The sequence below is a fragment of the Erinaceus europaeus genome, chromosome 1, assembly GCF_950295315.1.
Source record: "Erinaceus europaeus chromosome 1, mEriEur2.1, whole genome shotgun sequence".
NCBI classification, from domain to species: domain Eukaryota; kingdom Metazoa; phylum Chordata; class Mammalia; order Eulipotyphla; family Erinaceidae; genus Erinaceus; species Erinaceus europaeus.
Window position 1 is genome coordinate 45815352 of NC_080162.1, and position 17454 is coordinate 45832805.

Below are 17454 nucleotides of genomic sequence, written 5' to 3' on the forward strand. Positions count from 1 at the left end.
GCACATAAACATGATTGTGTTTAACATGCAGTCTGAGGGGCGGGGCGGTAGCAGTGGGTTAAGTGAACATGGCACAAAGTGCAAGGACCGGCGTAAGGATCCCAGTTGGAGCCCTCAGCTCCCTACCTGTAGGGGGGTCGCTTCACAAGCAGTGAAGCAGATCTGCAGGTGTTTTTCTCTCCTCCTCTCGGTCTTCCCCTCCTCTCTAGATTTCTCTCTGTCCTGTCCAACAACAACAACAGCAATGGGAACAATGACAACAACAATAAGGGTAACAAAATGGGAAGATGGCCTCCAGGAGCAGTGGATTCATGCAGGCACTGAGCCCCAGCGATAACCCTGGAGGCAAAAAAAAAAAAAAGCAGTCTGCACACATAGTAGATGTCATTATTGCCTGACTGCTGAGGAAAAGGACAGTTGAGGCCACATAGCAAATGAGTAAGTAGCCAGTACTGGCACACAATGGGGCTCTTTTGGTGTTTGTAGTAGGGAGGAAAACAATATATATATGTGGCACAACTAAATGCTTTACCAAGTAGTCAGCCTTAATTGTCAAGGCAGCTGTCCATAGTCAGTACTATGATCAGGAGTAAGGCTCAGAGAGGTACAGGGTACAGTAAAAGGTTAAGTGCTCTATAGCAGGGATGTGGGAGAGCCATAATTTGAACTCAGACTTATTTTATTTTATTTTATTTTATTTTATTTTATTTTACCAGAGCACTGATCAGCTCTGGCTCATGGTAGTGTGGGGGATTGAACCTGGAACTTTGGAGCCTCAGGCATGAGAGTCTCTTTGCATAACCATTATGCTATCTACCCCTGCCCAAACTCAGGCTTTTGACTGTGTACTGTGCCATCCCATAGAACTCACATATATTCTCATCATTGTGTATAGCAGATGAATAAACAGAGATAGCCCAGACCCTTGAGCTCTTTTCCTTCTACATGAAAGGGAAACAGATGTGTGGGAAGGTGAGAAGGAATCAAGTGTCATCTCAGCTAAGGGGGAAACTGAGGCAGCAGCCAACTTATCCTGAGTGTAACATGACTAGAGAGGGTTTCATATTATTGTGCAGTTGTGCAGTTTATTAAGTCAGCTCATTTCCTCCCTTCTGCCATTATAACGAGCTGATTGGCAAGTGCTTTCTCATGTGGTTTTCATTGAACAGCTTAGACTTCATCCCTTAGTGGATGATTGAGGTTTTCACTACTTACCTCCAAGAAGGCAGTCATGTTGCTACTTTTTGTTGTTGTTGTTCCTCTGCTAGATGAAGGGAATTTGAGATTCTGGTGGTCCAGACAGGATTGGAGGAGATCCTAGGACCTCTGTCCTGTGATATTCCATGTCGTACCAACCACACTGATGGTGAAGCTAGCCTGGGCTTGGGCACTGCTCTTTAAGAGTGAGGCTGGGAACTGGAAACCATACTGTCTCCTTAATTTTTGTGGCTCCTATGCCCACAATGGTGCCTCGCACTTGAATAGGTTCACTATACTTCTTTTTATTAATTGGTTGGACAAATGAGTGAATGATGTTTAATAAAGATGATATAACTTATCAAGGTGAGTGAACTTAAGAGTTAAACTCTGAAGCATCTTTTCTATCTGTTGGTTCTCTCTCTCTCTCTCTCACACACACACACACACAAAAAAAAAAAAAACAAAAAAACACACTCTTCCTCTTTAGATAATGATGGTTAACTTTGACTTCCATCTTTTCCCATCATGGTCTAGTGACTTAAGTGATCTTCCTGCATTACCCTATGGGCACATTTTTGCCTGTTGTTGTATGGGAAGGATTAGTCCCCAATGACAACCATGTCAACAGAAGATACTATTCACCCACTGTCAGTTCTGCACTAGGCATAAGGGCTTTCCATGTTCCGCTTTGCTAATCTTCACACCAGCATGACAGTCAGTAGCTTCATCTGTCACAGGCAGGTTCAATCCTTCCCAGGCTCATGGAGCTTGAAGTCAAACCCATGCCACCATGTTGCTCTTTGGTGAATGAGCCTAACAGACAGGCCACAAGCAGCTTTTCCTGCTGGACACATATTGTCTGATCAGGCACTTTGAAACTATTCACTCAGTAGTTCTTACCAAATACTCTGGGAGTATGGCATTTAATCTGATCCCCCTGTTTGGAGATGAGGAAGTCAAGATGCAGAGTGATCAGGGAATTCCAAGAGCAGAACCAGACCCTGCGGATGCCAGAAGCTCAGCGATCAAGGGCTCTGGATCTTCCTGTGGCAGGACCACCCAGCAAGGCAGCAGGCTGGGGAGGAGCACCCTAGTACTCTCAGAAGCCAGCCAGCCATAAAGTTTGGAGTGGATGTGCGCATGCATGTGTGGGGTCTCCTCCCTCCACTGGGCCTTTTGGGTCCATTGGTAGCTTCTGGTAGGCCCCTGGTCCCTCTCTTTCTATTTCTCATAAGCACATTGGACCTGGCCAGGGACATCTTTCCTCAGAGTCTCTGTAGATGGCCAGAGTCCAGCAGGGTGTCCCCTTTATAGACCATGTCCACGCTCTGCTTTCAGCACCTGGCTGTAGTGGTTTTGCTTGCCTTCATGTGCAGAGTTCAAAAATGGAAGTTTATTTATTTTTAAAATTTTTATTATTGTTATTATTATTTATTTTCCCTTTTGTTGCCCTTGTTTTATTGTTGTTGTAGTTATTATTGTTGTGTTGCTGATGTCATCGTTGTTGGACAGGACAGAGAAGAGGAGAGAATAGACATAGAGATAGACACCTGCAGACCTGCTTCACCGCCTGTGAAGGGACTACCCTGCAGGTGGGGAGCCAGGGGCTGGAACCAAGATCCTTATGCCAGTCCTTGTGCTTCGCGTCACGTGCGATTAACCTGTTGCGCTACGTTTATATGGTTAAACTTCCTTTTGCTTGTTGAGCTTCAAGAAGCCTTTCTGAAGGGGGTAAATCTGTCTCACATCCAACTGACTACATCTTTCCTCTGGCTTCTAGAGAAGTTGCTTCAGTCACTCCATTGGTCAATGCCAAGGTGTTGGGTGGCTGTGCTGGGTAGCAGAGTGCCTGTTTTTCCCCCTCCCCTTTCTGTGCCAGCCTTTCCATCTGACATTCCTTCCTCCCTTTCCCCACATACCTCTTTGAGGTGCAACTCAAAAAAACTCCCCTTTCCTCTTTACTGTCATTTCTGGACCTTCTGATCCATCTTCATCAGCCTTTTCATTTTAATTTATTTTTAATTTATTTTAAAATAAATTTTAATTTTAATTTTAATTTAATGTAAATTTAATTTTTAATTTAATGTAAATTTTAATTTATTTTTCATATTTCTTTATTAATGAGAGAGATAGAGTCACACAGAGAGAGCAAGAGACCGGAGCACTACTCAGCTTTGCCCTGTGATGGTGTGAGAAACTGAACCTGCGGCCTTGGAACCTCAGGCATGAAAGTCTTTTTGCATAACCATTATGCTGTCTCCCCAGCCTTTTGTCAGTATTTTAAGAGCTTCAACAGTATGCTAGTTACTATTCAAGATTGTGGGCTTAGTGAATAAGATAGGGTGTGGCCCACACCATACCCCAGGGGTGTTTGAGACCATTTCAAATAGTGTGGAAAGCTAAAATAGGAGAACAGAGCTGTGAAGCACTTGGCACATGTGTGTGCGTGCGTGCATGTTAGGTATAGTCATTTCCGATGATGACCATTGCAAATTATCAGGAACACGGTGACTTCAAACAACAGAAGTAATTTCTTGTAAGCTCAAGAGACTAAACATATGAAGGTGTTGTCAGAGTCCTGCTTTCTCTGAAGGTTCTTGTCTTTTTCACCTTTTGGTGGCTACTAGCAGCACGTGGCATTCATTGCTGCCTCCCTCTGCTCTCTGTCTGCCTATACTTAACCTCCTCCCTGTGTGTGTGTGTGTCCTCTCTTCCCCCTAAGGAGACCAGTAGGTGTTCAGTCCACAACAGCAGGGATTGCTGATTCCGACTGGATGACCCCATCTTATCTAAGATGTCTTTCTCATTGACTTCTTTTTTTTTTTTAAATATTTTATTTATTATTCAAGAGAGAGAAATTGAAAGGGGAGGAGATAGAGAGGGAGAGAGACAGAGAGACACCTGCAGCGCTGCTTCACCACTTGTGAAGCTTTCCCCCTGCAGGTGGGGACCAGGGGCTTGAACCTGGGTCCTTGAGCATAGTAATGTGAGCGCTTAACCAAGTGTGTCACCACCTGGCCCCTCTCATTGACTTCTGGATGCCAAGGGATCTGCCTGGATGATCTGTCTGGGGGAAGAGCATCTCGGGCATAAGTGGAGTGACTGCAAAGACCTGTCACTGGGGTGTCCAGCAAGCAGCAAGGAGACCAGTGACTGGATCAGGAAGGACAGGGGAAGTATGATAGGAGGCCCAGGCATGGAAGCTCAGGGTAGTTGAAAGCTGGATCTTATGAGTAATCTGAAGTTCACTCTCAGGGCAGGGGGAAGGCTCCGGGAGTATTTTAAGCAGCAGAAGGTGTGGTCTTGCTAACCGACCTTCAAAGGGTCAGGTTGATTATAGTGGAGGGGGGCAAGATGGAGCAGATACTCAGATTGCCAGGGGTGGGAGGAACTATTTCAGGGGCTAAGGCAGAAGTTGGTGCTGGTGGGGACTGGTATGGGACAGAGGAAGAGGCAGTGGGGACAAACTACATCTCTCAGCTCCTGGAGCTTTCTCCTTTGTTCTCAAACTGTTTCCTTGAGCCCTGGAGTTCTGCAAGGATGGACTCTGTCACTGGGAAGTGCCATTAAATTTGTGACTAACCTGGATTACTTCAGAGCTTCTGCCTCTCAGCCCTACCTCATTTCCCCATGCCAGCAATCACTCACCTGCTGTTACTGAGCATCACAGTCTTTTTTGTTTAGGACTTCATCCTGCTCCAAAAATGTCCCTTAGCAAATCTGAATTTAGCAAAACATCCAGGGGCACTGTACCTTGTAATGAGCATCAGACTACTGTGGGACAAAGCCCTTCCCAGAGTGGCATGAGTGACTTTAGAAGGAACATCATGACACCAGATTGAGCACTACCATGAGCAAGGATCCAAGTTTGAGCCCCTGCTCCCTACCTGCAGGGAGGACACTTCATGAGCAGTGAAGCAGGTTTGGTGGTGCCTTTTTCTCTCTCCTACTCTAGCTCCTCCTCCCCTCTCAATTTCTCTCTGTCCTGTGAAAAGAAGGTAGGAAAGGAAGAAAAAGAGAAGAAATAAAGGAAGAAAGAAAGAGAAAGAAAAGAAAGGAATAAAAGGCTACAGAGAGAAATGGGTTTATTAGTGCCAACACTAAGCCCCAGCGATAACCCTGATGGAAAGAAAAATAAATAAATATATATATAAATAAATAAATAAAAAGAAGGAACACCATGACCTGCTCTGTCCCTGGTTCCCTTAAGTTAGAGGAGAGGGGTAGCTGTGAAGCTTTTGAGAGGCGAAGGTTATGTCTCAGAAACATCATTGGAGGTGGTCAGCTCATGTTAGTTGCCATGTTGACAATTTATTGTTATTTTACTGTTGTAAATTCGAGTGGTGACTTTCTTCCCATGTGATAACCACTAAGGGTCCCTTCTGAAGGGTCCTACCATATTTTTGAGTCTCTTCTGTTCTGGAGAACCTGCTTCAGTCACTCCACCAGCAAGGGCAGAGGTGTTTGTGGATGGTGTGTTTGGGGTGCTGAGAGAGGTGGGGTGGGGTGACACCCTGAGTTGCACATGGAAGTGAGAGAAAGATTTTATCTCTGTGTGTAAGATAAGGGAAACATAGCCACGTGTGAAGGCATTTTCATGCTAAGGAGTTTAGATAAAGTCTCCTAACTGTTGACAAGAAAGAGAGAGAAGAGCAGATGTCATGTTCTTGGCTGGGAGAGAGAGGTGAGTTATACTTCAGGGTGTGGTTGTTCTGAAGGGGACTTCAGGGAAGGTGGATTCCAGGTCCCCAAACCCAGTCTGCTTGTCCTCATCACACCCTAACTTAAACAATGATGAAATCAGCACAGATGTTCAAATCTGCAGGAAGGTGGCAGGAGAGGGCCGGAGAGATATCTCATTGAGGAGTTTGAGTGCCTTACCCTGCATGCAGGAGAGAGATTGGAGATGGGTGTTTGAACATCTAGGAGGATTGTCTGGGTGAGAGGATGGTAGAGAAGAGTTAAGTGCACATATACGAAGTGCAAGGACCAGAGCAAGGATCCCAGTTCAAGCCCTTGGCTCCCCACTTGCAGGGCGTGTCGCTTCATAAATGGTGAAGCAGGCCTGCAGGTGTCTATCTTTCTCTTCCTCTCTATTTCCCCTACCCTCTCAATTTCTCTCTGTCCTATCCAATAAAATGGAAAAAATGACTACCAGGATCAGTAGATTCATAGTGCAGGCACCAAACCAGTGATAATCAAGCCCCAGCGATAAGCCTACAGGCACCAAGTCCAGTGATGTGAGAGAGAGAGAGAGAGAGAGAGAGAGAGAGAGAGAGAGAGAGAGAGAAAGAGAAATGGTAGAGGGCTTACTCTAACCATTGCCTGACTCGGTAGCCCTTCACTGCCTGCCCCAAAGCTCTGACTCAGCAGAGAGTGAGTGTCCCTGGCAGGTGTGAGAGTCTCTGGGTAATATATTCATTTTGATGATGTTAATTCTTCCAACCCATGAACATGGAATATCTTTCCACTTCTTTGTGTCTTTTTCAATTTCTTTGAGTAGGGACTCATAATTTTCAGTATACAAGTCTTTCACTTCTTTGGTTAGGTTTACTCCTAGATATTTTATTGTTTTTGTTGCTATAGAAAAAGGAACTGATTTCTGGATTTCAATTTCTTCTAACTTAGTGTTTGCATAGAGGAATGCCACTGACTTTTGAATGTTAATTTTATAGCCTGACACATTACTGTATTGCCTGATGATTTCCAAAAGCTTCTTGCTGGATTCCTTAGGTTTTTCCATGTATACTATCATGTCATCTGCAAATAAGGAGAGTTTGACTTTTTCTCTTCCAATCTGTATGCCTTTAATTCCTTGCTCCTGCCTGATTGCTATGGCAAGAACTTCCAACACTATGTTGAATAGTAATGGTGATAGTGGGCAGCCCTGTCTGGTACCTGATCTGAGGGGAAATGCTTCCAGTTTTTCACCATTGAGTATGATGTTGGCTGTAGGTTTGCTATATATAGACTCCACTATCTTCAGGAATTTTCCTTCTATTCCCATTTTTGTAGTGTTTTGATCATAAAGGGATGTTGTATTTTGTCAAAGGCTTTCTCTGCATCTATTGATATGACCATGTGGTTTTTGGTCTTGCTTTTGTTGATGTGGTGGATCACATTGATTGATTTACGTATATTAAACCAACCTTGCATGCCTGGGATAAACCCCACTTGGTCATGATGAACAATCTTTTTGATATACTGCTGTATCTGGTTGGCTAGAATTTTGTTCAATATTTTCGCATCTATGTTCATCAGAGATATTGGCCTGTAGTTTTCTTTTTTGGTTGTGTCCCCGTCTGCTTTTGGTATCAGGGTGGTGTTGGCTTCATAGAAGCTGGCAGGGAGTATTCCAGTGTCTTCAATCTTCTGGAAGACTTTTAAAAGTAGAGGTATTAGTTCTTCTTTGAAACTTTTGTAGAATTCATTTGTAAAACCATCTGATCCAGGACTTTTATTTTTGGGAAGATTTTTGATAACTGTTTCAATTTCATTAGCTGTGATAGGCCTGTTCATGTTATCCACTTCCTCTTTACTTAGTTTTTGGAAGTTGGTAGGTATCTAGGAAATCATTCATTTCTTCCAGGTTCTCTAGCTTGGTGGCATATAGTTGTCCATAGAAGCCTCGCATGATATGTTGAATTTCTGCAATGTCTGTTGTGATATCTCCTCTTTCATTTACTATCCGATTTATTTGGGTCTTCTCCCTTTTTTGTTTTGTGAGTCTGGCTAAAGGTTTGTCGATTTTGTTTACTCTTTCGAAGAACCAACATTTACTTTCATTGGTCTTTTGTATGGTTTTCTTATTCTCAATGTTATTGAAAAACAAAGAGTCACCTACAAAGGAAAACCCATAAGATTAGCAGCAGACTTCTCCATACAAACACTACAGGCCAGAAGAGAATGGCAAGATATCTATCGAGGGCTCAATGAGAAAGGCTTTCAGCCAAGAATACTATATCCTGCTAGACTGTCATTCAGACTAGATGGAAGCATCAAAACCTTCTCAGACAAGCAACAGTCGAAGGAAGCAACCATCACCAAGCCTGCCCTGAAAGAAGTTCTGAAAGGTCTCCTATAAACAACCAGACCACCACAAATAGGACATATATCAGAACACTCTAAAACTCTACAAGAATGGCGTTAAAATATCTTCAATCTTTGATATCAATAAATGTCAATGGCCTGAATTCACCTATTAAAAGACACAGAGTAGGAAGATGGATCAGAAAACACAACCCAACAATATGTTGTCTACAGGAAACTCACCTAACTCAACAAGACAAACACAGACTTAAAGTGAAAGGATGGAAAACTATCATACAAGCCAATGGCCCACAAAAAAGGGCAGGAACAGCTATTCTCATATCTGACATGATAGACTTTAAAATAGATAAGATTAAAAAAGATAGGAATGGACACTACTTAATGCTCAGAGGATCAGTCAATCAAGAGGACTTAACAATTATTAATATCTATGCACCCGATGAGAAGCCATCTAAATACATCAAGCTTCTACTGAAAGAGCTACAGCAATATATTAACAGTAATACAATCATAGTAGGGGACTTCAACACCCCACTATCTCTGTGACTTAATTCAGGACAAGGACAGAGATTTAAGGGAAGAGCTTGTTGTCCATGCCCAGCAACTTGCTATCACTGCTGTAAGGCAGGTCCTGTGCTGTGCTGTGAGGAGGAGGAACAGGCGTGAGGAGGAGGAACAAACTGGGTGGAGTAGGTGAGTGGGGAGCAAGTAGCAGAGACCTGGAGCCTGGAGACCAGGAGCTCAGTCACAGGCACACAGGATGGGACCAGGGAGCTGTGTTGTCCCAAGAGGAGTAGAAGAAGCCCAAGGGGGCATCCTCTACTAAGTGGAAATATTAGCCCATGATAGCCAGATTATGCTTTTTAAATTAATTAATTAATTAGTTGAAACTGGGGTTTGGTGCCTGCACTATGAATCCACTGCTCCCAGGGGCCCTTTCTTCTTTTTTTCTTTTTCTTTTATTTGATAAGACAGAGGGAAATTGAGAGGGAGAAAGACACCTGCAGCACTGCTTGTACATTGTAACATATGCACTCAATTAGGTGCACCACTGCATGGCCCTGGTTTTTTTTTTTTTTTTTTTTTTTTAAGGAAATACTGGATATTTGAATCTTAAAAAATGAAATCTCAGGAGTCAGGCGGTAGCGCACAGGTGGCGCAAAGCGCAAGGACCAGCTTAAGGATCCCGGTTTGAGCCCCTGGTTCCCCACCTGCAGGGGAGTCGCTGCACAGGTGGTGAAGCAGGAGAGCAGGTATCTATCTTTCTGTCCCTCTCTGTCTTCCCCCATCTCTCTCCATTTCTCTCTGTCTTATCCAACAATGACGACAACAATATAACTACAACAATAAAACAACAAGGACAACAAAAGGGAATAAATAAATAAATATTAAAAAATTTTTAAAAAAGAAGAAACACTTAAAAAAAAAGAAATCTCCCAATTAAAAATGTTAAAACAAAAACAAACACCCCCCCAGTTATGGTCAGGCCAAGCACACTATGCTTGCAGGAAGGATTTCCCTGCTGAGTAAGCCTGGCCTCCATTGCTGTCACCGAAGCACCTTCACCATTTTCGTAGCTCACACCTTAATCTGGGTTCCAGATCTTTCAGTGCCAACCAGGCAGCACTGATCGCAGCAAAGTGCCTTTTGCCACTATGTCTTCCTGGGAAATAATAGTCTTCTCACAGCAGAGAAGTTCTTTTTTTGGCCTCTGGGGTTATTGCTGGGGCTCGATGCTTGCACCACGAATCCACTGCTCCTGGAGACCATTTTTTTCCCCTTTTGTTGCCCTTGCTTTTTATCATTGTTGTGGTTATTGTTATTGTTGTTGTTGTTGCTGTCATTGGATAGGACAGAGAGAAATGGAGAGAGGAGGGTAAGACAGAGAGGGGGAGAGAAAGATAGACACCTGCAGACCTGCTTCACCGCCTGTGAAGCGACTTCCCTGCAGGTGGGGAGCCGGGGGCTCTAACTTGGATCCTTAAGCTGGACCTTGCGCTTTGTGCCACGTGCACTTAACCCTCTGCGCTACCGCCCGACTCCCAGCAGAGAAGTTCTGTTCAGACTTCATTCCCTCTTTGGAAAGAATTAATTTTTTTTTCATTATGAGAGATGTTTTATTATGACAGAGAAAGACCAGAGCACTGCTCAGTCATGGCATAAGCCTGTTATGGGGATTGAACTTGGGGCTTCTGGGGTTTCAAGCATGCAGGTTGGTGTTCTCACAGGTTGAGCCATCTCCCTCACCCTTTGCTGAAACTTTAGAACATGCTTTTGAGGATAGACTAGAATGAAATCCAGACCTGAAACTATCTTGTTGTTCTGCCTATTTACAAGAAGCTTGTAGATTGAAAAATAACTTGCAGGGGAGGGGACAAAATGTGAGAGTCTGCCAAATATTCAATAATCATGATGAGTAAGAGTTTGATGTGCTGGTTTAGAAATCAACATTAATACCACCCAAATCCAGGGAGAAGCAAAAAGTAAATAGCTTAACAAAGACAGGATCAGTACTATTCATCTTTTCTTGCCTCAGACTTGAGCCTATCTCTTGTGGCCCTGCCACTGACCCTGTTTTTGTTAGCATTGTGGTAATTTATTCAACAGGGACTTTTATTTTATTTTATTTTGCCACCAGGATTATCACTGGGACTGCATGATGATTCCACCCCAGAAACTATCTTTTCCATTCTTTCTTTTTGATAGGAAAATGATATCTTTTCCATTCTTTCTTTTTGATGAGAGAGAGAGAGAGAGAGAGAGAGAGAGAGAGAGAGACCGACCTACAGCACTGCTTCACCACTTATGAAGTTCCCCTCCTCCCTGCAGGTAGGGGCCAGGGGCTTGACCCATGTCCTTGCAAATGGTACATGTGTACTCTACTGGGTACACCACTGCTGACAGATGTCTTTTTGCATTCATCACATTTGTCTGAAGCATGTTATGAAAATATAACTTCTTGATTATTGAGCCTCTTATACTTGGCCTCACTTGTCTCACTCTGGTCATAGCTCTGTAGGAGTCAAATACATCACCTATAAATTGTGACATTGTTATCTAAGGTAATGATAACAGGGTTTTTTTTCTTTAATATTTATTTATTCCCTTTTGTTGTTCTTGTTATTGATGTCATCGTTGTTGGATAGGACAGAGAGAAATGGAGAGAGGAGGGCAAGACAGAGAGGGGGAGAGAAAGATAGACACCTGCAGACCTGCTTCACTGCTTGTGAAGCGACTCCCCTACAGGTGGAGTAACAGGGTTTTTTAAATTGAGTTTTTTTTTTCTAGAATCTGATATAGAACTCTCTCCTACATTTCAGATTAGACTGCCTCACCCATGCAAGGCCAGTGCTCTACCTTCCTGACACTTGCATACATGGGGGGGGGGCGGCAAGAAGAGACACAAATTACTCTTTTTTGCTCTTTATGATGATATTCATAAGGTTTTCTTCTTTCTTTCTTTCTTTCCTTCTTTCTTTCTTTCTCTTTTTGTACCAGGGTTATTACTGGGGCTCTGTGCCCACACAACAAATCCACCACTCCCAGTGGCCATTTTTTTCCTTTTGGTTTGGTTTTGATTTAAATCTGATCAGATAGGACAGAGAGAAATTTGAGAGAGGAGGGTAAAATAGAGAGGGAAAGAGACAGAGAGACACTTGTAGTACTCACTTTACTCCTCATAAAGCTTCTCCCCTGCAGGTGGAGAATGGGGCTTGAACCCGGGTCTTTGTGCCACTGCCTGGCTCCTGTTCACAGTTCTTTTGTTTGTGTGTGATGCCAGGAATCCAGCTCAGGGCTTTCTGCATGCAAAGTGCTTACACTGCTGAGCCACTTCTTTGCCCAGAAACACGTTTTCTAAAAATGAAATTCAGGCTGGGCCGTGGCTAAGCAACTGCCACTCCAACCTTCTTTCAGTTCTTGTCCCATATCATTCTTCCTTCTGCCTCAGGGTCTTCGCCACACTTTCCAGATGTACATCACCTCAGCGGGGAAGCCTCCACTAAATCCCTACTTTATATCAGATTCGTGATCTACAACGTAGCACCTTCTCCTTCCCTTTGGGATAGATATTTGTTGCATTAAGCCTAATTTTGAGCCAGGGCCAGACAGTCTCAGTGTGTGTTAAAGTTTCAGATTCTCACCAGCTTCCCATTTGCACTTTTGCTGGGTAGGCTAGAGAATAACTAAAGACCAGGACCCCCGCAAGGAGGTCAGTTGCAGGGCAGAGGAAGGTTGACAGAGCCGCACTGTCAAGGCCCCATCCCACTCCCGCCCCTAGCGTGGCCTCTGAATGCATAAAGGTCAGGCATTCTGCCTCTAGCCCTTGCTCCTAAGAGCACAAATTATTTATTTTGGAGTTGAAAATATTTCTTTCCCCCAGCCCAAACCCCCACCCTTGAAGGTGACCTTTAGAGAAGAAAACCTTCTTACTTCACACTGCTCCTGCAGAAATTCTATTTGGGGACAGAGCCTAGTTTGAGCCCCTTCCTTTGAAAAAAAATCTGATTGCTTTGGTTCAGATACCAGATCTTTGAGACTTTAAAAATACATCCACTGTTCTGAGCAACAGCTGCTGCAATTAGTGTCTTATTAAGATTGTCCTGTGCTGACTTTTTTTTTCTTTTCAGTATTTTGCCAGTTTTAACTGAACTGTGTAAGTTTTTATTGAGCATCTCAAGAGGGTGCTTGGGGGTAAGAATTTAGGTACCTCTCCTAACAATTAGATGTCCAGAGTAAGTCTCAGGCATGAGGACCCTAAAGGAGAAAGCTAAGGATCTTATAAAGCAAGGAAAGTCAAACCTCTTCATCTCTCCATCCACGTACTCTTCCATTCATCCGTGATCCATCCCTCTTCTGTCATCTAAGTGTACATACAGACATCAAGTTACACACCAGTACATCCATTATACCTCAAGCTGTGAATCAGACAGTCATGACTGTGCCCCTTGCTTTAGTGGATTTCGTGTGTTAGTGAAGATAAACTTCTCTGACTGGTCAAAACTGGGTTATTCTTCCACTTCATTGCCAGGAGGAGGAGGAGGAGGAGGATGCAATGGTGTTAATAGTTCTACCAGATTGTCTCAAAGGAACACAACTGGATTGTCCCCCAAAGGAACATACTAGGAAGGGTGAATGAGTTTGGATAGGAGAAATGAACAGATGTCTTGTATGCTAGGAGTATTTGACCATTATGGGTGGAGGGATGAGAAAAGACATATGGGGCTGATGCCAGCCATTCTCCTTTAATGCAGTACAAGTACAGGTGTCTTCCATTGTCTATCCCTGCCCAGAGTTCAGGGCCTGGACTTGGTGACCTGTTTTAAGGACATGAGCTCTTTGGTCTCCCTCTAGATATTTGACTAGAAGTCTTCTCAGTGGGACATTCACTCTCCTCTCTTCCCTACCTATGTTTATTTTTTTAAAAGATTTTATTTATTTATTCATGAGAAATGATAGGAGGGAGAGAAAGAACCAGACATCACTCTGGTACATGTGCTGCTGGGGATTGAACTCAGGACCTCATGATTGAGAGTCCGAAGTCTTATCCACTATGCCACCTCCCAGACCACCCTACCTACATTTCTTAACCAACCCCATAAGATACAATGAACAAAACAGAGTAGTATTTTATATTCTGGTGACCAGAAAGTACTTCCCAAGTCTTTGAACATTGGTGAGTCCTAAGTCAGGCCAAGTCCCCTGAAATGGAGTTCCCTTGAAAACCATTTGTTCTCACCCTTGGCCACACATTGGAAGCACCTGGGGAGCTTTGGCCATAACACTGATACTTGAACTCCATGCTCCAACAATCTAATTCTAATTGGTCTCTGGTGGGGCCCAGCAACTGCATGTGTAAGCAACTCTCCAGGTGAGTCTAATGTGCTATCTGGGTTAATAGCCAACAGTCTAAGTACAGCTTGGAAAACCGTGCTCATTGCTATAGCTCTTTGTTTTGGGGGGCTTAAGCACAATGAGGGTAGATGTCCTGTTGATGATTGCACCTCCAGATCTGTGGCAGTGCCAGGTAGTTAGCAACAATTCAAGAAATCTTTGTGAAATGAATGATGAGCCATAGCTCTGCACAAATCCCTTAATGGAGCAGATATGGCACATTTCCCATTTTCCCTGGCACCTGGAGGAAGACTTGAGCCAGTCTTCACTTGAGGTTGAGCTGTGCTTCTCAGGAAACCCTAGACCCTCTCTCCCACTGACTATTCTGACCCAGGGACTCTCAGCGTTGGCTCCACTTCACATTAATCAGAAGTCATTTATTTATTTAAATTACTTTTATAGGGACAGAAAAATTGAGAGGTAAGGGGGAGATAGGGTGAGAGAAAAAAAGCTACAGCATTGCTGCGCTGCTCCTGAAGCTTCTCTCCTCCCCACACAGGTTGGGGCCAGGGACCAGAGACTTGAGCCCAGGTCCTTGTGCACGGTAGCTAGTGTGCTCAACTGGGTGTGCCACTGCCCAGCCCGGAGGTAAAAAAAAAAAAAAATTTTTTTTTTAAAGCATCTCTTTGAGGTTCTGGTTCAGTGGATTTGAAATGAAACCTGGGCACAGGCTGTAAGGGTAGAATATTATTACTGTAAACTACCTCTGTGAGCCTGTTTTCTAACTTCTCTAATTTGGTCCAAGATGCCTGAAAATGTCTGATAGGTGGTGGTAGTGAAACTGAGTTTTTCTGTACTGGCCCCCTTGTATGTATGTGCCTGTTCATAACATTCACTTTGAGTACATATTTAAAAACAGCCACTTCTGAGCCTGCATTCTAGACAAGAATCAGAAGCTGAAAAGCCAGGACAGGGGAGGAAGGGAATCTGTTTTCTGCAATCAGCCTTGAGTCCTTGTTAACTGGAGACCTTCCCATCTGCATGGCCCACCTTGATCTGCCTCCAGCACAGAAGTTTCTGGCCTTTATATTTGATTGATTGATTGATTCCTGCTGTCTTTGAGGCTGCCAGGAGACACATCCCCCAGACAAGGCAGGTTCCTCTAAATGTCACCTTTTCAGAGAAATCTCCCCAAGTGAGGTGACTAGCCCCATCTCTCTGCCTCCCCACACATAACAGAACATTGAACTTCTCAAGGCACCACTGTCTGATTCATTCTGGTGACCTAGCACCTGGCACATGATAGATGCTCAAGAGGTAAAAGTTTTAAGGGTGAAACTCGTGCTTTCTGAAGATTAGTGATTCCTAGATGTTAGAAAATTTACTAGATAAATAACAGAAATCAATAGGAGAGGAGATAGGGAGAGTATAGGGAGGGACGGAGGGGGAGGGAGGAAGGTAGCAGAAAGACCTGGACACCAGAAAGCAGCACCCATTTGGTCCCAGACACCATTCTCCAACATACAGGTACCAAGTGGAGCCCAAGCCCTCCAAATCTGCTCACAGAAACAGTGCAGTCCTTCTTGGCTGTGTCCGTCCACCAAGCCTGCCACTGGATCTCTGTAGAACCATTGGAGAGGGAGAGGGAGAGGGAGAGGGAGAGGGAGAGGGAGAGGGAGAGGGAGAGGGAGAGGGAGAGGGAGAGGGAGAGGGAGAGATATGCAGCACTGTTCCACCTCTAGCAAAGCTTTCTCCCTGGGTGGGGTCTGGGGGCTTGAACCCAGACTCTTCCTCATTATAACGTTCATTCACTATGTTAGAACATTGAACAGCAGGTGAAAATTATGCTCCAGCTGTTGCTACACAGAGGCACCTGGAGACAATTGTCTGCAGTAGAAGGGAGCGTTCTTACGAAGCCCTGAGAGACCCCAGAGAGGAAAAGTACATTGAAGAAAAACAAACAAACAAACAAAACTACAAATGACAGCTTTGCAGTCTAGATGCGGAGTTTACCACGGGCGCTCAGGGCTGGACCACCGACCATTGACGAGAAGTCGGGCAGCAGCCCCCCCACCCCCACCCCCACCCCCACCCCCACCCCCACCCCCACGCCCACGCCCGGCAGAGCTCCAGGCGGGCCTGGGTCGAGTGGTGAGAGTGGGGGCCGGGCGGTAGCCTCCTTCCTCCCGCGTGCGGGCCAGCTAGGGCAGCCCGTCTCCTGCGGCTGGCTCGCTCCCTCCCTCCCCCGGGTCCTCGGGTGGCGGCCCCGCCCCCGCCGGCCGGGCCGTCCTGTCTCCGCCCCCCCTCCCCGGGCTGCAACAGGTGCCTCCCGGAGCAGGAAGCTTGCGCCGCCGCGGCTCAGCTCCCCGGGCGCGTCGAGGACCCGCTGCGCCTGGCTCGTCATCCCCGGCCCCGGCGCGTGTGGCGACCCGCGCCCCTTCGCTCTCCTGCCCTTCCTGCCGCCTTCGCCACCTCCAGCCGGGGCTCGGGAGCAAGCCTCTCTTCTCCTCGCCCCGCGGACCCCACGCCCTCGGTCTGTCGCGCTCCATGGACGCCCTGGAGCAGCAGCCAGACCCAGACGGCGGGGACGCCCCGGGCCACGAGCCAGGGGGCAGCCCCCAGGATGAGTTCGACTTCTCCATCCTCTTCGACTATGACTATTTGAATCCTATCGAAGGTCGGTGGAGGCTCCCCTGGGCCTGGCCACCCGGCCGGGGTCTGGGAGTGGGCACAGAGCCCCGCGAGGCTCCAGCTGTCACACTTCCTGGGGGCCCTGCAGGGGGGTGCTTCCAGGTGAGAGGGAGGGAACGGGGCGTCTTGGACTGCTGTCACCCTTAGGGGGCGGTAGGCTCACTCTTGCCCGGTAAGGTGTCAGTTTTCAGTTACTGGTGACTTCTCTCGGGAGAGTCTCTGGGAACAACAGCAAAGGGGGCGGCTTGGGAGTGGGGGAGGAGGGGAGCCGGCCTTAGCTGGCCTCTTGTAGCCTGTGGGCCGGGTCAGGAGAGGGCTATGGAAATAGTGGGTTTGCCTTTGGAGGGTGGGAAAGAGGGAGGAAGCCTAAGAACGGAGGGGAGAGTGCTGGTTGGTGCAAGAATGGTTGCAAGTGGAGATAATTCTCAGAGCTCCAGGAGCTGTTCATCTTGGCAGGCACCTCCACATGTGCGCAGCGTGTATTGAGGACTTTATGTTGAAACTAAGGAAGAGGTTGTCTGTGTCTCATGCTGGAGGGTGGTTTGACTTTGTTGTTAGAGGCCGGCCCATTTCCTCTCTGGCTTCTGCTAGCTACTGTGTTTGCAATTCACTCTTAGTGGACCAGTCTGAGCTTTATCAAGTTATACCCTAGGCAGACCCAGGAAGGGGAGTGGGGTTCGG

The 17454-nt window shown here is 45.7% G+C and overlaps 1 protein-coding gene across 6 annotated transcripts in view; it reads left to right on the forward strand.

Moving 5' to 3' along the window:
- The window catches only part of NFATC2 (nuclear factor of activated T cells 2), a 186142-nt gene that overhangs the window by 3181 nt on the left and 165507 nt on the right, over nucleotides 1-17454 (forward strand). For 2 of the 6 annotated variants that reach the window (XM_060185239.1, XM_060185233.1), the window contains exon 1: nucleotides 16426-16759. The exons of 3 other annotated variants lie outside the window; for them this stretch is intronic. In XM_060185239.1, coding sequence (XP_060041222.1) covers nucleotides 16630-16759 — 130 coding nt within the window. In that variant the 5' untranslated portion in view covers nucleotides 16426-16629. Of the gene's footprint in view, nucleotides 1-16425; nucleotides 16760-17454 lie in introns of those variants that run through there. One more of the 6 variants, XM_060185264.1, reaches the window with a different exon arrangement.